Below are 25,011 nucleotides of genomic sequence, written 5' to 3' on the forward strand. Positions count from 1 at the left end.
AATCTAAATATTTGTGTCACATATCAAAATTAGAATAAAAAAATAAAAAAAAACATAAAAAATATTAGGAACCGATGAAGATTAAGGCACATCAACATTTACAAACTAATTAAGACCTCCTCTTCTCTAGCTAAACAACACAGAAGAATATAGTGTTACATTGACATAAGAACACAATGGTAATTGGGGGTAAAAAAGAAGACCCTAACATTATCGATATGTTGTAATTTAATTCTTCTTTATCTTAAATTATTACAGTTTGCTCCATCTAATATTTGACTATGTATGTACAATGATATTGTATATGCCATTTGTAAACTATAGAAAGCAGAAGATTTGCATCCCTTTTAACTTGCAAAAATATATAGACTGTAAGACAAGTCGGTGCTAATCCTTTTGTATTAATTTAATTAATTTGGAATAAGTATTATCAAGTCACCGACTATGTCAGTGCTTCAAAAATTTCTAATAAATCAATATTATAAAATAAACTTACTTCATGATAAACATATCACACAAGCCAACAAATTTGTGAGTATATCATGTCATACGGTATGGTAAGAATATAAGATTATAATACACAATCCTTTTGATATATCATGAAGTCTATTCCATTGTGTGAAGCACGAATGAACTTTCGAGTTAATTATATTTTTGGAATTTTGTTGGAGTCAAAACTTTATTAAGAAGAGAGAGTTATAATTTAGATCAAGTCATCAAGAACCTGGACAAGAAGTGTGTATCCCATTTTTATAAATGAATAATTTGGAATTTAACCTCAATCCTTGTCATATGATCCCATTATTTTATATTTCGAAGAACAAAATTCTGAATTTATAATGGGAAGCTTACTTTTTCATATGAACATTATTATTGCAATAATCCAATAGTCCTTGGTGGGTCTCTAAGCTATGAGCTGTTCTAACGTGCACAAATGATTTGATATTTCAACTATGTAGAGAACTAATGAGAACTCAAAAAAAAAAAAAAAGAGTGATCAATGTTAGTTTCAATGAATCTCCTTGAACTCTTAAGCCAAACCAATCTAAAAAAGTTTGTAATAGTTACTTTTGGTAGGATGTGTCACACCACTTTCATCATTCATATTAAGTGATTCATATTATACTTAAAACTAATTGAGAATAACAATTTGTGTCTAATTCAACTGTGAATTGAATCAAATTTGTGGAATAATGTCATGAAAATAATACCTTGGCACCCAAACTACAACAAAGTTCTGTAGAACAAAGACTTGTTACTTGCACTTTGAATTTGATACACATAAGATGGACAAATAAGAGCTATAAAACCTTTCTTGTGAATTATAATGTTTTAGGATTAAGCATAAGCTGAAATTAATCATCATTTGTTTGCTACAACCTTGGATTTTCGGAAGCCAATGAAATTTCAACCATAATAAATGTGAAAACCATACAGTGATACACACAAGTGAATACATGTTCTTTGGTAGGAGTTGTTCAACTTGACTAACATTCTAATTACAAGTTCCTTACTCAAATCTAATCAGATTTTCATGATTCTTGATGCATTAGAATCCTCTGTTAACCTATTATTACATGGTGTAAATCGATCTCACCTATTACCAAATCATCGACCTTAATTTTGTTTAAAACCATAATAACATCATGAGAAACACTAGTCATGACCATTGTGCCTTCAAACCCAAAATTCTCTAACACCACACAACCATTCAACACGCTAAGATATTCATTAGAAAGCTCATAAAATTTTCTACAATGCTCAAAAAACTTCATTTGAATCCGAAAACTACGCCCCAAGTTATGATCAAATAAATCAAGGTGAAAAACACACCTAAACCAACCAATAGCACCTTTAGAACCTCATTCAACTTTCCATCTTAGCTTCCTTCACGACTCATCTTCAACCGTTAATAAATCCCCATCGAACGGTTCAGATTCAAACCCAAACTAGCCACCGATCCATGTGAAGTGAAATCCCACCAATCAAAATCAAGTATTCGGATCCTCTCCTACACACTCATAACTATAAAACCCATCAAATTTCCACCGCTTTTTATCACAGGGAAAAAAAAAAGAATTTCTCACAGACCGATCCATTTCTTCATAATTTCCCCAAATTTCTCTCCTAACCCTAATCAACTTCTGAATTCCCAAATTTCGACCATGTCGTCGGAAGAGCCCACTGTTGTAGTAGCACCACCAGCTTCGGAGCCAGCACCCGAACCAACCACCAACACCGAGCCTCCTCAAGAAGACAAAACTGAACCCGAACCTGCTGCCGAAGCAACAGAAGAAACCACTAAAGCTAAGAAAACCAAGGAGCCCAAACCTAAGAAGGCTTCCAAGCCTAGGAGCCCACCGAGTCACCCTCCTTACCAAGAGGTTCGGTTCCGACCCTAAAATTCTCTTCAATCATGCAATTTGATCTGAAATTTAGACTGAATTTTGATTTTGATTTTGATTCTGATGTTTTTGTTGTTAATTACAGATGATCAAGGACGCTATTGTTACGTTGAAGGAGAAAAACGGTTCGAGCCAATACGCGATTCAGAAGTTTCTCGAAGAAAAGCATAAGCAGTTTCCAACCAACTTCAGAAAGCTTCTTTTGTTCAATTTGAAGAAGCTCGTAGCTTCTGGAAAGCTCGTTAAGGTTAAAGGTTCCTTCAAGCTCCCGGCAACAAAGGCGCCAGCATCATCAGCGCCTTCGCAGGCAAAGAAGCCTGCTGCTACCAAGACCAAGACCAAGACTAAGACTAAGCCCAAGCCCAAGCCTAAGCCCGCTGTCAAGGTGAAGGCAACAAAAGCCAAGACAACCAAGACTAAATCGGTGAAATCAGTTTCAGCTAAGTCTAAGCCCAAGCCCGCTCCAAAGCCCAAGGCTGTGGCGAAGCCTAAAGCAGCTGCAGCAGCGAAGCCCAAGGCAGCTGCAGCCAAGACCAAAGCAAAGCCCAAGGCAGCTGCTAAGCCACCGGCAAAAGTGGCGAGGATGTCGACTAGGGCTTCGCCAGGGAAGAAGGCTGCACCTGCCGCCAAGCCTGCAGCAAAGAAGGTTGCGGCAGCGAAGAAGAGCGTGAAGCCCAAGAGCGTAAGGTCTCCGGCGAAGAGGGCTTCGGTGAAGAGGGGCGGAAGGAAGTGAAATAGATATATAGATAGATGAGGAGGCCCTAGTGGGCTTTTTGTTTTCTCTCTTTGTTGTGTAATCTTTAGTTTTGTATATCTTTTTTAAAAATCTTAATAGTTGAGGTTTCCTGTTTACAACAACATATCAATAATAATAGTGTTAATTAATAAATAATAGTAGCATATATATGGGCTTTCGGAATTTCTCATTTTAAGATTTTGAAGAAAAATGGTTGATGTCGGTGATAGCAATGTCATATAAGTTATAACCTTTAATTTGTTTATTAAATAATTTAATTTGGCATGATATATAAACTAAAATTCGGTTTATGGAAAGGAAGCAAGGATCTTTTTTTATTTTTGAAGTTTAGGGAAAGGGTCTTTTCGTGTTCATGTTAGATTGCTTACCATATAAGCCAGTTTTCATTCATCTATGAACATCATTATGTCAACTAATTGGACAATCATAATTTGTCGCTTGTTATCTTCAAATGTAATTTACTGATTTTGAGAGAAAATTTCGCTTTAAATTGTTCTTTGCTTTCATTTATCTACTGGAATATCAACGTGCCTGAAGAATTTAAAAATAGTTATCCAAGTTTAATTAACACGCGCTAATTGTTTTTTCGATGCTTTTTTTATAATTTGAAAATCTAAAGTATCTTGTATCAAAATTTTGTTTTTATTTTATACATAAAATATACTATCAAAATAATATCCTAAAACTTATATTACTGACAAAAATAATTTCAAAAAATGTTATTAAGTAAATTTTTAAAAAATTTTAAAATACAATTAAATATACTATATATTAAATATATATTCTAAATAAAAATTTAAAAATCAGATTTTAATATAATTTTTTTATAAACATTATAAAAAAAGTAAGTTTTTTTATTCTAAACTTTTGATAATTTTATGTTAATTGAATTTTTTTAAAAAATTTTATTGTGAATAATCATATTATTTTAAAAAATTAAAAATATATAGTTCAAATTTTTTTAAAAATTGTTTATGTGTATTTTCTAAATATTATTTAAATATTATCATAAAATTCAGATTAAATTAATAAATTATTTGTTAAATAAAAAAGTTTTTTGTTATTTATAAAAAATAAAAATTATAATATTTATTAGTTATTTTGTCATATTTTTAAATTATTTAATAATTATTTTATTGATAACAATTTTTAGAAATTTTGTGTGAGCGTATGAATTTTTTGGATACTAATTGGTAATTAACTCTTATACATAAGTTATTTTAATTTAATAAATTATTTTATTGTTTATTCAATTATAAAATTGTTTTTATTTAAGATTGTTATTAAGACTTCGTAGTAATAGGTTAATGTAAGTACTTTGTTAGAATTAGAATTGGTACTAGAAAAAAGATTTTTTGCTACATCTCTGTTAGTTTGAGGTGGAATATATACACATACACGTATACATATCAGGCTAACAAACTAACAAAACACTAACCAAACCTAATAAAAAAGATTCTTCTCTAAATAAAGTTAACTAACTAACGGTAGTAAATAAATAACAATCTTAACAAGCAAAGCAAGATATCTGTTAATACTCTCCCTCAAATTAGAGAAAAAATATTAATGATTCCTAACTTGCTGATCAAGTTCTTAAACAAAGTAGGCTGCACAACTTTTGTTAAAACATCGACAAGCTGATGTCCTGACTTCACATGCACCAACTTTACGGTACTCTCTTGTACATGTTCCCGAGCAAAGTGACAATCCATCTCAATATGCTTGGTACGCTCATAGAAGGTGGGATTCTCAGCAATGTGGATTGCAACTTTGCTGTCACAGAAAATGTAAGGCGGATCAACTTGTATCTCAAAATCCTGAAGCAGCCTCATAACCCACACAACTTCAGCAGTGACATTGGTAAGTGCTTGATACTCTACTTCATCCGTGGACCTCAAAACAGTGTCTTGTTTCTTCGACTTCCATAAGATTAGAGAATCGCCATGGAAGACGCAATAGCCGGTAGTGGATCGTTTGGTTTCGGCACAGCTTCCCCAATCAGCATCCCCATATGCCTTGATCGATAAAGGGGAAGAAACCGAAAAAAACAAGCCCTACCTAGGTGCAGCCTTCAAATATCTCAAAACGTGATAGATAGCATCTAAATGAGTAGTGCAAGAAGAAGACATGTATTGGCTCAGCTTGTTCACAGCAAAGCAAATATTGGGTCTTGAAATGGTGGGGTAAAACAACCTGCCAAATGTATATCGACTATGATCATCTACTGAAGTGAAAAAATACCGCTCCCCCAAATGTATAGCAACATGGTAAGGACCCAAAGTGTCGCAGTGTATCAATAAGAAGCATTCAGACTCCTGATTATTGTTGGAAACAAAAGGCAACCATTTTTGCTTGGACAAAGAGCATATGTCACACAATGAATTTTTATTAGAAGCTGAAGAATTACAATTCAAAGGCAAATGCTGCAAAGCAGAAAAAAAAAGATAGCCTAATCTATGGTGCCACAATTTCGCACTTATTGCATTAGAAGAATCAGAAATGACTAACGTATTGTCACAATCGGCATTATTACATGTTGGTTCATTAACATTGACACCCTTAGTCATAGAAACTGGTATGTGTGTATAAACATACAATTCGTGTTTCAATTCACTTTTTCCAATCATCTTGGAGGTCAGGTGATCCTGAATCACAAAACCAACATCAGACAAAAGAATAAAAAAATGCTGCTTTAACAACAAGGAACTCACTGAAATCAGGTTAATTTTGAATGACGGCACATACAAAACTTCATTGAGTGTGAGAGTTTGAGATAAGAAAACAGAACCAGAAGCAAGTACAGATATGCGAGTATGATTGGGGAGAACCACAAAGTTATTTGCAAACTAAATTGAAGGTTTGAAATTGTCCAAAGTACATGTCACATGACAAATAGCACCAGAATCTAAGATCCAAGATTTAACTTCAAGTGCAAAAATTAAAGCAGCAACGAAGAGTGTACCTTCCCCTGTACTTGAAGCTTCAGCAGTGATAATAGGGGGTATTGTGGATGGAACTTGTATAGATAGGAGTGATATTAATTGTTGATACTGTTAAGAAGTGAGCTGAAGAAAAATGTCCTGACTTGTGTCCACATAGTTGACCGAATTGTGACTGGACTTTGCTTCTTGTAATTAGGTGGATAACCATGTAACTTGTAGCATTTATCCTTGGTGTGGCGAGCAAACCGCAGTGAGCACAGAGCTGCTTATCTTTCTTCCCTATCCGAGTCTTGGAGTTATACTGTGTGTTCTTCACAGCGAAAGCCAGCTGCGTCTCATTGCTTATTGGAGGAGCAAGAGTCAGTCCTCGTTGCCGCTCTTCTTGAACGATTAGCGAGAAAACTTCAGATATGCTAGGCAAAGGCTTAGGCTTCATTAACAAAATTTGGTTCCGAACTTGATAGTACACATCATTCAATCCCATAAAAAAAACGAGAACATATTCCTCATCAGCATGAGCTAAAAATTCACGAACACCACCACAATTACAGCGTACTGAAGGTCGAAAATGGCATGATTCTTCCCACACATACTTTAGCTTAGTAAAAAAATTGGGAGATAGAGAGAGAATCTTATTTCAGATTGATTAACTCTTTTTGCAGTTCATATATTCAAGGACCATTCTTTTGCTGAAATTGGTGACCTAGATTTGTCCAAATCTCATGAGCAGAACCAGCAAAGATCAAGCTCGATGCAATCTCCTTTGAAACAGAGTTGAGAATCCAGGTGCTGACGATGTCATTTAGACGACACCAGCAGAGCTTGGAAGAGTGAGACACACCTTCCTCAGGTGGCGAAATCGTGCCGTCAACGAATCCAAGTTTGTTTTTGCTATTTAGCGCCATTTCCATCGATCTCTTCCATGAAGGATAATTGTCGCCGGTGAGCACTTGTGTGACCAAAGCAAGGTTTGGTTGATTGGAGGAATGGTGCAGAAAAGGATTGGCTTCATCGATTGTCGTCATTGTAGAAAAAAAAATTAAAGGTTGAGGAGAAGGGAGAAGAGAAGAAATAGAAGAAGGTTCGAGAAAAGACAAAAAGAGAAAGAGGAAAAGAATGTTTGAGAAAGAGGGAAGAGAATTAGAGAAAAACGCAGAGAAGTATGAGAAATTCTTGTGATTCTCTTCCCTCTTTCTGCTAACCATGTTAGAACTAGAATTGGTACTGAAAAAAATAATTTTCTGCCGCATCTCTATTAGCTGGGGGTGGAATATATATACATACACATATCAGGCTAACAAATTAACAAAACACTAACCAAACCTAACAGAAAAGATTCCTCTCTAAATAAGGCTAACTAACTAACTGCAGTAAATAAATAACAATTTTAACAGGTAAAACAAGATATCTGTTAATACTCTCCCTCAAGTTGGAGAAAAAATGTTAATGATTCCCAACTTACTTATCAAGTTCTTAAACAAAGTAGATTGTACAACTTTTGTTAAAACATCGGCAAGCTGATGTCCTGACTTCACATGCACCAACTTCACGATACCTACCGTCTTGTACATACTTTTTTGTTTTATTATTTTATAATAAATATTAAATATTATTTGGCATGCTTTTTATTTAACAATAAATAGATGAACAAAAGAGTTGTCCCCTAACTAGGAACAAATATTAGTATTGTTTTAATCACAAAACTAAGAATGAGATAGCGAGCATAACCGTTTAAATTTAAACTGATTTAAATTAAACCATTTATCCAATTTAATATAAATTGAAAATTGATTAAAATCGCACTAATTTAGATTTAATTGCATTCTATTTTTTGCAAATTACGTGGATCAGATCAAATTTTGGATCTACTTCTTAAAATCGATCCAATCCAATATAAATCACACAATGTGCTATAATATTATTATTTTATTATTATATTTATCATATTACTTATATGTGTTCAATTTATTATATATTTTTGTATTATTCATGTATTATTATTTAATAAATATTTAATATTCAAAATAATATTTATTTATTTATTTTAACTAACCTATAATTTTATTTTTATTGTTATGTTATTGTTGATTTTTCAAGATATTATTGAGACTTGTTATGTTATTATTGGTTATTTAAAATTTGATGTTAAAACTTGTTATATATATTTATTTTTTTTAATTTACAACATCATAAATTCAATCTAATATAAACCGATTGAAATTAGACTATATTGGATCGAATTTTTTTAAAAAGATTATCCAATCTAAACTGCACCATAAGTAAAATTAGTGTTCAAATCAAATGAATTTTTGACTTAAAATCCGAACACCCCTACTAGTAACTAGTGAGTACCTATACATTTCTTTAAAAATTTCAATAGAAAGAGAAACCATGTCTTTTGGGTTTATTATTAGAAACAAAATCGTAGCCTTCTATTTGGAATTTCTTTATTTTGCATTGTCGAAAACCCAAGAAACAAGAACATCAAATAAAACTATAAAAAGCCAAAATCTCGCAGAAGTTTTTGTGAGTTGAATTGTTTGATTTTCAACAGATTTAACCGTCATTAACTAATTTAAATGCAGATGGTTTTATCAATTTTTCAGTCGAACTAATCGATCCAATCTCGTCTGATACGGATAACATGGTCTCCCATAATCATGCCATGAGAGATTGATTAAGAGATATTTTTAAAATTTTTCAAAATCGGTATATACAAAAAATGTACTTTCTCATATCTTAATTTAACTGCAAGCAAAAAAAGAAATGATACACTTTCAAAATCAAGATTTTAACTATGTTGTTGGTGTAGTTTGTACAACATAAATTGAGTTTTGCTCTTCTACAAAACTCCAATAACCTATGAAATCTTAATTAAAGTGTAGAAGGTTGAGAAAACATTATCACTCCTTCATGAAGTTATCTTTGAGTCTCTCAATTTTTTGGATAGAATACTTAAGCTCTTGTTGGATGTTGAGCCTTGAAGGGGATAATACAATGTCTTTCCAAATTGATCCTGCTTCAAAAGCTGGATTAGGATGCTTGTAAAGCTCATATATGGATTCAGCATCTTCATTCAACCTTGCAACTCTCCTCAAACAATCAATTTCATCTGGATCAACAAGTAGTGTCTTGTCTCTATCTTTCCATCCTATCAACTTTACACAAAACTTATCAAGTCAATAGAGATTCACATTTTGTTGTAATGGCAAAGATGGAGGGAAAAATGGTGGATCCTAATTTCATGTTAGACAACCACCAATACCAATTAAAGAAATTAGATTTATATTCAAATTATTTCAATATGTCTTGGGTAGGGGTGGCAACATGCACCATACTCGCGGCTAACCAACCCGATCCAACCCCGTTGGGTAGGGTTGTCAACCCAATCCGTAGCGAGTAGGGTAGGGTTGTCGTGCGGGTTGAGCCTCAATCTTATCCGACCAACTCGCGCCCTATATATGTATATATTATATATTTATATAAAAATATGTTTCAAGTGGATGTTGAACTAAAATCACTCATTAAATGCAAAAAATCTTTAGTCACTAAGAGAATATCATTAATTGATAATTTAATACGTTTTTTTTTTTACATAAAAATAAGTTCTATTTTAAATTATCATCAGATTATATAATAATGTTGCATCTTTTTTATAACCCACGGGTTAAGAATGGTAGGGTTAGGATATTCTCGACCCGCGAATAGAATAAGGTTGAGTTTATATAAAAATCTCAACTCGTGGGTAGAGTTAGAGTTGGATCCAAACCCTGCTCTACCCTACCCATTGTAACCCCTATGTTCAGGTGGTAGAAAAAAAATTATCAAAATCATAATTTTTTTTCTAACTCATTTTTGGGTACTTATTTGTTGTGAGAGTCAATTAAGGTTTTACTATAGCTTAAAAAGATAAGATTGTTCAAAACACTATGCAAAAGTTATCTTAATACACACATCATGTGATATTCTTAAATTAGTTCACGAGTGATTTTAGATATAAATTTAGTTTCAATATATTATAAATGAGCATTTAAGTACTCGATGTATTATTATTTAAACTTCAAAGTGAAGTCATAGTTGTGTTATTAAAATGTAAAGGTTAAAATTAAAAAGAAAAAGAGAAAAAAAAAAAAAAGAAAAGAGAAAGATATTTGATTGGTGAATGATTCCTTGGTGTGTCATGGTTTTGCATCAATGTAGGTGCATAAACAAATTGATGGTTGAAGAAAAGGAACATAGATTTGAAGGCTCTTTTTTTTTTTTTTTTCCAATCAATGACTATATATATATAGTGCCTAAAAGTTACTGTCTAATTACTAAAAAATGTTTAAAAATTAATTTTTAATTTAAAAAATATAAAAACTAAAAAATTTTAAATATTTAAAATCAAGAATGTAAAGAAGTTTATGTGTACCTTGGGTGGGCCTTCCAAAGCATTGGTACTGTATAACCTGGCATTGTCTACTAGGTTACAATATGTCATAAATGCATCAGCAAACCTTTTGTGAGATTTTAATTGAGATTTCACTCTTACTCCTCTTCTACACATGATAGCTCTCCTGTGTTCCCATTCAAAATTGCTTATTAGCATAATTCATTTACACTGGAATAATCATGCCAAATTTAGTATTAAAAACTCAAAATTATGACTAATTTTTCTTTGCTAGAAAAAGTTAGATTTAGTTGTCTTCTATTCTAAAATAAATATGCTTTTACTGTTTTGCTACATTGAAAAATTGAATTATAAAAGTTAGTATTCAAATTCGTCTTTTAATGATAACTCGGTTTCCAACTTGATTCCAAAAAGATTTTTCTAGTCATATTAGTCTCTGAAAATTATAACCATAAGTCAAATAAATCATTTTGTCAGTTCGATGATAACGTGTCACAAAATGATTGGTTGATGTGCAAAGATACAACCAATCATTTAGTGACACGTGGCATCTAACATGATACGTCGTGGTGTTTCTAACTGACAAGATAACCTATTCAGCTTACGATTGTATGTCATGTATTAATATGACTAAGAAACTTCTTTCGAGAATCAATTTAGAGAATGAATTATCTTTAACGAATTTGAGTATTAAACTTGAATTATAAATTAAAACCATTGATTGAAATGGATGTAATAAGATTGTGAAACAAACCTTATGCCTCTAATGACGGCAAGGTAAGCATCACAAATTACTCCAACCAACTCTATTCTATATGGTTTTCTTTTTTTCCCTCCAACTTGTTCAGGTTCTTCATCATCAATAATTTCCCAATAGTTTTCAATTACAGATCCATCACTGTTCAACTTGTAGCCGACACCCATCCGGTAACGCTTCCGATGGACGTTTCTGGCCATGGTTATTGTTTGCACTACAAATGGTACCCAAGAGAGTGTTCCATCCATGATCACATCCCTCCCTTCATTTAGTGCAGTTACTAGGAGTGATGAGGCTGCATCTGTGGATGATTGGTGAACCTGTTTTCATCAATCATTTTATCATGCTAGAACCCAAACCATTGTCAAACTATGGGAAAAAGTGCTAATTTTAGCTACTTTTATGGTTAGAATTTAGGCTTTTTGGCAGACTAAAATGTTTATAATTTTGAAAAAAAGACATGTATCTAGTTTTTAAGATTGATCAATTTCAAATCATAATTTTGACTACTTTTGTGTAAGTTAACTATACAGATAATATCGTCTTTTATGGTAGACCATGTGTATAAACAAATAATAATCAAGGTTATGAAGCTAAACTGGTCATTCAACTGGTAGAATTAGGTGTTTAAAAGTTTAAAAGTTCAACGGAGATTTAATCATTGTTGAATTAAATATAATAAAATAATATATTTAGTATGAAATATATATTTTTTTAAACATGTTTTTTTATTTTGTTATTTTAAACCATTTAATCGCTAAAAAATCGAGTCAATTCGACCACCTACTTTACTAGTTTTATGACCAATTTTTACCAAGAATGGGACCAATCTGGTAGCCGATTTCTGGTTAATTCAATTGAATTTTCCAGTTTGGTTTGATTCTCAAAACTAACAATTATAATTAAAGAAAAGTCTCTAGAATAAGTATGAAATCAGAGAACAATGTTATAACAATCTTACCAATTCAGCTGTTTGAATCATGTCATGATGCCCCCTTGAACTAAGGGCTCTATAGATAACATCTGATTCTTTGAAGGCATCTGCCTCAATGATAACAGCATTTCCTGCCGCTCCGGCCCAAAAAGGTCTGCACAAATTTCTCTAATTATGACAATTTCCATATGCACATAATAATTTATCTTATATAGAAAACTTATGCTTGTGCTATTTTCTGTGTACATAACTATATCTTCTGTTACTTCTTATCAATCACTTTTAATACCAAAAATAAAAGATATATAAAAACGATATACAAAAATAGTACATATAACATTCTTGTTATGTATATATTCGGTGTCTTACTCTTTAAGAATGTCCTTGAGCACTGTGCTCTTGCCAGCTCCCATGCCACCACCCATGAAGAGAAGCACCGGGCTTCTATCGCTATGAGCCACTGGAGCCATTACTTCTGTGCATCTCGAGTCATCAGTCGTTACAAGTCCCATTGCTTTCATCTCTTCTACTAAAGTGTTAAAAACTCTCGCCACCTTCAAATTCTTTGTTAGCCTCTCAACCCTTTGTTCTCTGTATGTTCAAAATCCTACTATTAATTTAACTTCGAAAGGGGAGGAATAAAAATAATAGTAACACACACGCACACGCGCGCACACACTCACCTAGTTGCGGCCATAACTATGTGCTTGAGCTTCTTTTTTGCCTCATTTTCAGAGCTCAATATCTGCAATATAGGAAGGAAAACACTTAGTGGTATAAATAAACAATTCAAATGCAGAGGATTCCATCATTTCTTTTTATATATTCTCTTAGAAATAACTAAACTAAACTTCTTCACTAAGACCTGACTTATCAATAGATCACCGTAGCTCCAATGGAATGAAAAGTAACTGAGAATGCATCTCTCAAACTCCTCCACAAGCTTCACGAAGAGCGAATCTGCATCCGGTTCGCCCTCGAAGAAGGCGTACATATCGTCTTCGCATCCGTCGGCCTTCCTTATGTATTCAGAAGCTAATTTACACAGATGAGGACAACTCCTCCTATCTTTGAACCCCATTTGCCTAGCTGCACCAAATCACAAAAATCAATAGTCCAATTCATATTTAAATTGATAGAAAAGTACTACCTCATCTAATTGAATTTTTCATTATCTTTCACTACCATTTATAGAAGGAGATTAAGTGTTAGTAGTACTTATTAAAAAATTTTCAGGGGAGGCCAAGTTAATTAATAACAAGAAACAAAGATCGGAAACAAATTTTACAAGTGATGTAAAAAATTTGGAGGCAGCCATTTCCTTGTATAATACAGTATAAGATCCACCATTGCTAAAGTTAATCACATTTAAAACACGATTATATTATTGAATATGTATCTTCTTGTCAGCTTAAACTTTTAGAATAAGTAATTTTCTAACATAGTAGTAGAATTTCTCCAAAAAAATTTAAAATTCGATCATTGTTGGCATGTTAATCTATTATGTTCTTGACAATTTACATTGTCTATATCATTCTGTCTCTCTTAATTGGAGGGAACTACACTAAATCCTCCAGTGATGGTAGTAAATAAACCAAAGGGTTAAGTACGATTTTGGTCTCTAAGGTATAGGCCGACAATTTTTTTCGTCCCGAACATTTTTTTGCATACAAAATCGTCCATAAAGTTTAACTTGGTTTCAAAATTGTCTTTTCCTCAGGGACCAAAATCGTATGGAAGTGATGGGAGGAGCGAACACAAAGATGGATCGTGGACATCTTTTTCTTCTTCCCTTCCCCCTTCTTCTTTTCTTCCCTTTTTGTAGGAGCATAAACACTCTTTTTCTCTTATTTTTTTTTTACTTTATAATTTTTTTTGTTATGGATAATTTGGTCAAAAATTTTAATATTTAAGTAAAAAGACCGATTTTAAAACTTGGTTTTAAATCTTAGGAACGATTTTGTATGCAAAAAAAGGTTGGGGACGAAAAAAATTTTGGCCTATACTTTAGGAACCAAAATCTACTTAACCCTTAACCAAACTAAACTAAACTAAACAATTGGAGGTTCCTAATAAAACTTTTTTGTTTTCTCAAAACTCTAATCAGATACCACTAGTAAGGAATCAAAATGACTATTTTAACCAATCCTACTTGGTAGTGGGGTGGTATACATATCAGCATTTATGGATCCATGTCAAAGGGTGTGTGAGTGTGAAGAGGATCGTCCAACACAAACACAAACACAAAAACTCAAAATTTATGATAACTAATTTGATTTATGATTATTATTACCTACGTAATGAGAGAATCTTTCAAGCCTTGGAGTATGCTTGCCTGCCCTTGAAATTCTCAAAAGTGGCATTATCTTGCGATCTCTCATAACCTTGATCCGATAAGACATTGCCACAGCAAATATCAACCCAATTGATGAAGCCACAACGATCTGTGTAACGCTTGGCTTAACATTCCCATTATAATCTATAAAACATTTCAATTTCGATCCATCAATGAATGTGATGAATTATTAAAGAATGTGATGCATTATTCACTTTGTGTTAATTCATTACATACCTCTCTGCATTTCTCTTGGATGGAATTTATTACCAAGAACAAGAACAATGAGATAATGAAGGAATGTGATGAATTGATTGTGTTCTTGTGGGGTTTTTTCTCTTTGATTTCCGAAGAATTTGATTGTGGTGTTGAAGGAAACTCTATTCATTCCTCTTTCTTTGCCTCTCTTCATTACGTACGGCTTTTGCATGCATTGGAAGCTAATTGACTTACACGTGTCTCAGAAATATTTTGCCTTTTGCAGAAATAAAATAATTTTCTTGCAGTATATAATTAATTTTTCTATGAATAAAAACTTTGTTATTATTTATTAATTAGTTTAATTATAAATATAAATTTAATTTAATTTAATTATATTATCTATAAAGTTGATTACAAATATAAATGTATAATCATTCTGCATTGTTATATATTTTTTTATTAATGACTATATACAATTGTTACATAGTTGAATAATTTTTTTTTATAAAATTTTCATTGAATTCACCATTGAATTTAAAGCTTATATTTCATAAATTGTCTCCGTAAAATTTCATTAAAATTATTTGATATACTTACATACTCGAAAATCAATGTTAACATGTTTCAACGGCAACCTATGATAATAAAATAGTAATTAAAAAAATAAAATAGTAATTAATTAAACATTGGGATCCACATGATCATGTGGTATTCCCTTTTTTTCCTAAGACATATCTTTGTCTGAACCCTTCTACTCTTTCAGATAACAAGCTCCAATTTTTCTCTACCACCAAAATCATGGGTCCATTTCCATTTCTCCCTAGGGACACAAAAACAGGGTTACAATCAACAATTCACCTTCTTTAATTTTCTTTCATTAGCTTGGTTTTTTTTATTATTTTACTAACTTGAACAATAGGATATGGCGTGACCAACATCGGTGTTGCAAGGTTGGTCCTTATTAAGGCGAAGAAAACGAAGAGTTTGAGCTCCTGCTATGGCTCCACCACTTGGTGCTATCATGTATATCCAAATGTCCTTGAATTTCCATGAAACAATTGCTGGTCCTAATGATCTTGCAGGGTTCATTGATCCACCTGACACAGGCCTTCAATTCCACACACAAAAAACAGAGCACTCTGTTATTTAAATAAAACCTACTATGTATAGAGCGGATGTTATCTAATAAGATAAGATTTAGTATATGTTATTAAAAATTTAAAATCAATCATGTTATAGATACACAAACAATTTATAAATTTTATATTAAAATATAAAATATATATTAAAATTAAAAAATATATATATTTATATATAAATATTGAAATGTCAATAAAATCTTTCTATAAAATTTTGGCGCTGGCCATATGGATTTGGATAAAAAAATTCAAAAAAAAAAATCATGTTTTAAAAAATCCAACATAGCCCAAAATTTTATAGGACTTAGAGTGCACAGGATTAATTCTAATGTTAGTTCTTTTATTATTATTTTTTATTTTATACTTTGATCTCTTATTTTATATTAATTATACTTAATAAATTATTTAAAATTATCATATTTTTATCATTTTCTATTCTATATTATTTGAAGTCAATTGTAGTCGGCCGAGTGTCGACCAAAATCGACATAGACGATTGGTGATTTGTTCGATCGAAAATAGCAAATGATCTACCTAAAGTCGATCGACCAAAGTGTTAAGCGACTAACAAGTAATCCTAGTTGGTCGAGAGCAGCTCAATAAATTAAGATCCATAAATCATTTAAGTTGGATCGGTAGCTGTTTAGAGTTGATCGTTATCATTAGATGAGTATCTTGAGTCTTTAAATAATTTAAAATCAACTCTTAAACTATCGGGTTTAATCTTTTTATTTAAGGATTATTGTGAATTAGGTTTGATAAAGACGTTTTAGAAGATATAATTAGTATAGGGTCGAGGCTTTAGTGTGCGAGTTTGAGACTAGTCCTTAGGATTTAGGGTTAAATTGACACTTCTAAATAAATATATAAGCTGCATTCATTTAGTAGCATGGGACATTAAGATAGTGATATAGAAACAGTGACGGATCCAGAAAATTTTAATTGTGGGGGCAAAATTTATATAACATAGTAATAATTTTTATAATAAAAATAATATGTGTATAAAAAAATTAAATATTAAATTATCTATTAATCACTATATATCTATGTATAAATACATATATTATTTAACTTATTTTTATTGTGTATTTTATATTTTAATATATATTTTAATAGATAATTATTTTTTATTATATATAGCATAATTATTATTATGATTATATTTTATTATTGTAAAATATGATTAGCCTTTAAAGTATCTAATATACAAATTAAAACACTAAAATAGTAATTTAAATAATAATATATAATTTAAAATTTTATTATTTTAAGTTTTATATTTTTAAAAAATTAAGTAATTTTTCTCTTTAACACTACCATCGAAATTTCTCTCTTTCCATATATATTACTAAATAATTATTTAGAAATTCACTTTCCAACACAATTAGAAGCCGACTCTTATTGATATTCATAGTTACAAAAGTTCTTTCAATTAATACAGTTGCTACACAAAAATTAAAGCTAATTTGAAAAGAAGATAAATAATATTTCTTTGAGTTAATTTAAAAAAAAAACACTAATTTCATTTAAATCTGAGGATTGATCATTCTAACGAATATCTAATATAAAATTTTTAAATTTGATGATTAAATACCAAAAGTTGAATAAAAAATGATTGTGGGGTCAAATTTAATAATTTAATGGGGACAAATAAATATTATTATCATATACTACTAAAAAAAATTCCAAATTATAGTGGGGCGCTTGCCCCCACACCTCTATACTTAGATCCGTCCCTGTATAGAAATATAAAATCGTATTTGACAGATGAGATACGCATAAAGATATTGTGTCTAGATACACTGAATTAGTATATTTTATATTCAACCTGCTAGAAAAGATTCAAAGACACTAATAAAAGATACAACTTATTTTTATTTTTTTATTATTCTTGTTAATTTTTTTTATTATATTTTTTATCATTATATTTTCTTTCCAAATCTTTTGAATGAAAAAAAAATAAGAATAAATCAAACTTTTATAATTTGTTTTGGATTATGCTAGGTAGCCAATGATTTTTTTGAACAACATGAACAACGGGTCCTAAAATTGGCCAAATTTAAGTAAAAATACACTACATTCCAAATTACTCACCTAAATCTTAATATTAGAATAACCATCCGTACACCTAGTGAATTAAACATCCGATATATCTATTGTTCACATTGTTTAATATTTTCATTGTCTACCTATACTTTTTTATTTATTTTAGTTTATCACCGAACAAAATACAAAAATTTTAATTTTTATGTTTCTGTCCTTTGTGTTTTATTGTATCTTGTCCTGTTCTCAAAATTAAATGCAGTCATAATGACTAATTTTTAGTATATACATAATATTTTTAAATAAAATTAATTTAATTATTTTGAAAATCTCTATAATTCTAACTAACTTTTAACTGTTTTCTATCGATTAAGATTTTGTATTTAAATTTATTATAAAATTATAAGTCGATTATCTATATAGATTAATTATTTATAATTAATTCTCCATATCAAATAAATATTTTCTCAATCAATCCCAGAATCTTTCCTGTTTAAATTTTTTATTCCATCCCTATACTATAAAAAAGTTTTTATTCAACTTTTCATTTGGGTTTCAGAATAGGGTTTGATACTTTGATTACCATATTTTCAAACCATAGAGATATAGTTAAAAAAAAATGTTTGCACTTGGCACAACCTAGTGGTTTGAATTGAAATATTTAACTCACAGGATCAAATTTGATTAAAATAATTTTTAGGGTAAAATATATTTTTTATCTCTAATGTTTACAATTTTCTTTTAAAAAATATCTCTGTTAGTTGTATTTAATTTTGTCTCTAACGTTTTTTATTTATGTTAAAATTATTCGTGAGTGTTAACTCTATGTATAATATTAGAGACAAAATTAAAAACTTTTAAGGATAGTTTTGACGCAAAGCAAAAACGTTAATAACAAAATTAAATGAATAAAAAACGTTAGGACAAATAAAATTGTATCAAATTTAAATGTTAAGAGTATTTTTGAAAAAAAAAATCCACAAACGTTAAGAATAAAAATTATACTTTATCCTAATTTTTATATAGACAACAAAATTGATCACAAGTTTTTAAATTATATAGACCTAATTGAAATTTGAATAAAATTAAAGGATCTCAAAAGTAATTTAACCAAAAATAGGGAGCAAAAAGAAGAATTTGTTAATAATTTATAGTTAATTACCCTGTGATTAGTACAGCAAGACCAATTGCAATTCCAGCAACAAAGCCAGATAAATGCCCAACCTGCATAAATAGTTTTTGTCTTAAGTTTCAGCTTATTGTAGATAAATGTAAAAGAGTTTAATAATTAAAGAACTTAATCAATAATTTAATTATGTAATCCTTACTGATTCATACTCAGATGTCAAAGCAGCAACAAGGAACATGATGATGAAAGTTGCAATGAGTTCAACCCAGAATGCAGAGTTGCAACCTTGGATTGGCCTTGTGATCATAACCTCTGATTTTATGCCATAAACAAGGCTACCTATAAATGTGGCAAATATAGAACCTACTATCTGTGCTATTATGTAAATTGGAACCTGTTCAGTTCAACAAAATAAACAAAAAAGAATAAATTATGCTACCTACCTGAATTTTAACGGGGTATATTCTCTTGGTTTTATTTAGGTTATTATAGTTTAAAAATTTATAATCAAATTCTTATATCTTGTATAAAAATTTTCATTGAAGTAATTTTCTAATCAAATTATCATATTGTATAAATGTGTTTGGGTCCAGTTTCTTTAATATAAAATTTGTGACCAAATTTGTATGTCGAATGATATATTACTATTTTATATGAATTTTTCTTAACAACGGAGAAATCTTATCTCAAATTTTTTTACACAAGATTTTCAAAACTCGAATAGAAAGAGTTAGAAATTTAAAAATTTAAAAATTTAAAAGTTCAATCATAATTTAATCGAAATTGAACTAAATATAATAAAGTAATATATTTTTGTATAATATATATTCTTAAAAATAAATTTTTGTATTTTATTATTTATTTTAAACTGATTAATTTGTAAAAGTTCAAATCGATTTGACCGATTTATCAAAATTTTAATTGGTTTTTTTTTTTTACCTGATTTTTCTAATTTTGGTTGATTGACTCAACCAATTTTTATCCCGAATTTCAATTTGATTTCTGATTTTTAATTAATTTGAATAATTTGATTTAGTTCTAAAAACCATAGATATAATATAATATAAGGTTTGTCTCGAAAACTTTTCTTATATATAAAGTCTTAATCACAAATATATAAACTACAAGGATGAAACTAAAAATTGAGTGAAGTTATAAAAATTTGAAAGTGATAGAATGTTTTTAAGGTTTAGTACCTTGTACCATGGAACATGACCAATTGTGGCAAAGGCAATTGTGACAGCTGGGTTGACATGTGCACAAGAAATTGGTCCTATGGAGAAGATGATAACAACCACTGTTAATCCTGCTGTGGCTGCATACTCTAGAAGCCCCACTTCACCACTTTGGAATTTTGTGCTTGCTATTATTCCACTTACACAGAACATCAAAATAAATGTTCCAATCACCTCTGCCATCACCTTTATACATGTAACAAAAACATTCAAAACCCAATCACATTGATTTTCATAATACATATAACTATGTAAATATAAAACATGCATAATAGGCTAATTTTTCAATTAATAGTATTGGACTTAGCCATAGTTGGAAATAGTGAATAGCTAAGTCATTCCCTTCCTAAATCTCTTTTTCTATCTAACTTCGAAAAAAAAAAGGCAGCTAGAGTGGCAGTTATATTTTTACATATAATAAAATTTTGTATCCTAAACTATGTAAATACTTGTCTCATTTTTATTCGTTCTTATAATTTTTTAAATTAAATTTTTTTTATCAATTTTATATTATTTATTATGTATATTAGCTTTCATATTATATATATATATATAATATATATATATATATATATAGGGACAGGTATACAATTTGCCTATAACTCCGTTTCGTCCCAAACAAAAACCCACTCCACTCAAAATTCACCCTCTTATGATCCATCTCAATCGAGTAGGGAGAGAATGGATATCCATGCAGGACGGATCTAAGAATCTAATAATGGAAGGGTCGAAAATTAAAATCTTGTATAATTAAATATAATGTCATATATGATTATGTCATATAATCATAATTAATTTTTTAATTAAAAAATTAATGAATATTTGTCAAATAAAAGAATTATCTCCGTCTTTATAATTTTTTTTATAATTTTTTATGATTTTGCATCTAACAAAATATAAAATTATTTATTTTAAATATTTTGTTAATTAATTTACTTTAGTAAGTATTTATGTGCAGCGAATTAAATTTTTATGTTTTATATCATTGTAAAATATGACATAAAATAATATAAATAAATTCCACTAACAATTTTGTTGTGTGAATTTAAAATATACTAAAGTATTTTTATATAATAATAGGAGTAAAAACTAGTAGAAAAATAATAAAAAAGAAACAACTAAATTGTAAATTAAAAAAAGAATAATATTGTTATAAATAATATTAAAGTATTTTTTATATGATTATAGATGTTAAAATTAATTTAAAAAAACAAATGTAAAAAGAACTCTAAATCAAATAAAAAATACAAATAATATAAATGTATATAGAGAAATTTAAACTCTAATACATGATGAATAATAACTCTTTTTATTATTATTACACTATTAAATTTTACTCTATATAATGCATCTATTATAATCTCAAATGAGTTTAAAATTTTTTGGGCCAAGCCACTACTTGCCCCGGAGTCCGTCCCTGTATCCATGAATATAAAAATGAGTTGCATTGTCATCCTTACTTAAATTCTTCGTTTGTCATATACATCTAAATCTAATTCCAAAATACATCATACAGTATTATGCAATACAACTATGTATGTTGAAATAAAATTGTGCTAAGATTACTTCGGAAGATTTACCACAAAATGATGATGAGATTGCTAACTCTAAATAAACATAGAAAGCTTGAATATTGACTTACCATACGAACAAAATTGAGATCAATTTTGAAGGGAAAGCATTGAAACCAAGAATTGCTACCCAAAAGATATAAATGCTTTGATTTTGCAGCTCTATAACCAATCCCTTTATTATCATCCCCAGAAGAGATTCCACTACTTGATGCATAATTTGAGACATCAGGAGATGCTTGATTCTCATACATGTCTGCCATATTAATTATTATTATGATCAACAAAACTATAGTCCTCCAAAAAAAAAAAAAAAAAAAACTACACTACATAATAAAGTCCTTGCTTAATGTGAGTGAAAGCAATAAGAACAGAACATGGTACCTTAGAATAGTTCAGTTTAACTATTGTTGGGAATTTTTTGTTGATCACACTTTTTTGGCATCTTATAAAGGCATTAACACACGGTTCATGTGTTATGTGGTAGTGAAGTGTTATTAGAATATTAGAAAAGGAGAGCAATTTGTGCTTATTAACTGCTTCAATCTAAGAAAGTTAACCATTACTTTCCTACAAGTGTAAGAAAAAATCTTTTTATGATCATAGCTATTACCCTTTTTCTGTTCATTTGATGACTCTGTAGAATCCAAACTAAAAGCTAGATCTCAACCACTTTCTCATCACTATGATATTAGCATTTTGTTTGATATTAAAAATATTAGAAAGATAATAATTTAAAATTATGTTATTCTTTAATTTAATATCTATAATTTTAATATTATCTAATTATTCCTGACCTGATATATTAAATATTGCCGTATCAATATTTTAGCTTATTATGTCATTATTTAACCTATTACATCAGTACTTAATGGAATAAATCAAGGATAGAAACTAAAATAAAATTAAAAAAACTTATAAATTTTCCTGGACCAAAACTAAAAGTGAAATTAAAAATTTATAAAAATAAAAAATTATGATATAAAAACCAAAAATTTATTTAGACAAAAAATATTTAATATTTAATGCTCTCTGTAAAGATTTGGGCTAATCCACAAAAGGGAAAAAGAGCTTAAAAGCGTTATGGGCCAAAGAGAAAATGTTTTATACTTTTTGAATTGCAACATATAATGAAAATAAAAATATTATAAAATTCAACCTGCTATGTGATCTAAATAAATTAATATGAAATTATACTACTCTTTTAATCTATATATATATTTACAGAAGAAGCATGTTATTCATAGAATAACCATGCGATAATTACAGATAACGGAAAGCATTAGATCTAGGTCTACAAAGAAAATTAAATTAGAGAAAGTATAAGGAGACATTGAGTTTAGTGAACAATATGAACAATAAAATTAAAAAAAAATTAAAATCAGACGATAATTAATTTAAATAATTTTTAATAATTTCAAATTTTAAATTTTTAAAAAAATAAGAATTTGTAAATGGTGCAGTTATATATACGATAATTTCCTTTATTCGCGTGTGATTTCCGTCCTGCAGTGCCTTCCTCTCGCGCATTCTCTTTCACTCTCTCCTCTCCGACGCCTAAAACATTAGCCGAAACCGCCCAATTGTCCGCGAACGTCCGACGAAGACACCTCCTTCGCCCACATTGCGTCTATCACACAGCCCACCAACGCACCATTATGTATGCAAATGGTCGTTTTAGTGAGTAATTAGATGATTTTTTTTATCACAGATGTCGGATATTCATTTCTATACTTAGTCGGATGGTTATTTTTACTGTTTACGTATATGGTTATTTTTTGGGGCTTAATGGGTTCTGTTAAAACAACAATGGAAGAACAAGCCTTGCTGCGAGTTGGTGTCCGTCCAGTAGCAGGTCAATGATGGATGGGGTGGGTGCCTAGTAGCAACGGGGGTGACCTGTTCAGTTGTCACGAGTTCGACGGTCAGAGATGCTAGGGCGGCGGTGGCAGGACGCGACCTACAGGCTGGGTACCGGCACAGGAGACAACAGTGATCTAGGCACCAGGGACGCGTGACGAGAACGACGAAGGCCTTCCTCGATGCGGGTTGCTGGCGGATGACACAGAGACTCGCGACGAGAAGGTGGCATCCATCCGAGCTATTAGCTGTCGGCGACGAAAATAGACGCACGCGAGAGAGGGGGTGGGCTGGAGTCGAAGCTAATGGATGGTGATGGTGTCTCTGACGCCACTGAGGTGGGATGGTTAGGTGAAGAACGTCCGGGGTGGCTGCCAGCCGGGGAGGAAGAAGGATTTGGGGGTGAAATTATTTGTAATTATGGTTTGGATGATTATTTTTGTGAAATAACTGAATGAGAGTTTTTAGATTTAGTGTAATTTGCGGAGTGGTTTTCGTTTTTTACCCCTCTAGGGATAAATAACCAGCCCACTATTCACATTGTCAAGATTTTTCATTGTCTCCCTAGCGAAGTTGCTTTCTTTATATTAAACTAAAAGTTGAGTGGAAGTCCGATATTCGATGATAATGAATTTTAATCAATAGAAATAGAGATAAATTGGAGTCTCTTTAATTTCTTAATCTACATAAAAAATATTACAACATTGTGAGATATCATTTTTTTATAACTAAATTGAATCCTTTCTTAAATTAAAAGTATTTCCATGAATAAAAAACAATCTTCAATGCATCTTTATTCTAGATCTGAACAATCTGCACCAATATACATCCACTCATAAAAAGGAGGGAGGTAAGGAGAAATAAAATACCACAGAAAGAGCAAAAAAAAAAAAACACATCACAAAGTGTTATTAAAGATGAAAGAAAAAATGAAGGAGGTAACAAAAAACAAAGAGAGGAAGAAAAAGATGGTGGAATTGAAGAAATAGACGTAAGAGAAAAGGAGAAAGTGAGAACAGAAAGGAGGGGTGAGAGGAGAAGTAGTGGGTGGGGGAAGAAAAGGGTGAGAAAGGGAGAGGGAAGGCCATCGCTACCTTGCTAGGTTGATGGCCATGCTAACTCTCCAAGTGACCAAAGAACTTTAGAATAGCATCAAAGAGAGGATTTTGAAGAAATCATTTGCTTTTCAAAGAGATATGAGAATTGAACATAGATCTCTAAACTCAAATAAAATATGCAAAACACTTAATTCTTTTGTAAAGGATTAAATTTTAATGTATTGATAATATGAAACATTTTATATATTCGTC

At 30.4% G+C, this 25,011-nt stretch overlaps 3 protein-coding genes across 3 annotated transcripts; 1 reads left to right on the forward strand and 2 right to left on the reverse strand.

The window, feature by feature from the left end:
- The first annotated feature begins 2,060 nt into the window (after window positions 1–2,060).
- Window positions 2,061–3,324, forward strand: LOC130961414 (histone H1). The gene is made up of 2 exons (XM_057887290.1): window positions 2,061–2,384; window positions 2,491–3,324. Exons 1-2 carry the CDS (start codon window positions 2,166–2,168, stop codon window positions 3,136–3,138), a joined length of 867 nt encoding a protein of 288 aa, XP_057743273.1. The 5' UTR covers window positions 2,061–2,165; the 3' UTR covers window positions 3,139–3,324.
- A 5,683-nt stretch (window positions 3,325–9,007) lies between these two features.
- On the reverse strand, window positions 9,008–14,770 carry LOC130962598 (calmodulin calcium-dependent NAD kinase). Its single transcript, XM_057888791.1, has 9 exons — window positions 14,761–14,770; window positions 14,482–14,667; window positions 13,054–13,277; window positions 12,872–12,933; window positions 12,558–12,779; window positions 12,216–12,342; window positions 11,252–11,574; window positions 10,519–10,663; window positions 9,008–9,262 (listed from the first exon to the last, which is right to left on the reverse strand). Exons 1-9 carry the CDS (start codon window positions 14,768–14,770, stop codon window positions 9,008–9,010), a joined length of 1,554 nt encoding a protein of 517 aa, XP_057744774.1.
- An 845-nt stretch (window positions 14,771–15,615) lies between these two features.
- LOC130960358 (probable aquaporin NIP7-1) lies at window positions 15,616–21,945 on the reverse strand. Its single transcript, XM_057885739.1, has 5 exons — window positions 21,913–21,945; window positions 20,232–20,456; window positions 19,235–19,429; window positions 19,069–19,130; window positions 15,616–15,832 (listed from the first exon to the last, which is right to left on the reverse strand). Exons 1-5 carry the CDS (start codon window positions 21,913–21,915, stop codon window positions 15,628–15,630), a joined length of 690 nt encoding a protein of 229 aa, XP_057741722.1. The 5' UTR covers window positions 21,916–21,945; the 3' UTR covers window positions 15,616–15,627.
- Between the last annotated feature and the right edge of the window lie 3,066 nt (window positions 21,946–25,011).

Source organism: Arachis stenosperma, chromosome 2 (assembly GCF_014773155.1).
Source record: "Arachis stenosperma cultivar V10309 chromosome 2, arast.V10309.gnm1.PFL2, whole genome shotgun sequence".
In the NCBI taxonomy this organism is placed as follows: domain Eukaryota; kingdom Viridiplantae; phylum Streptophyta; class Magnoliopsida; order Fabales; family Fabaceae; genus Arachis; species Arachis stenosperma.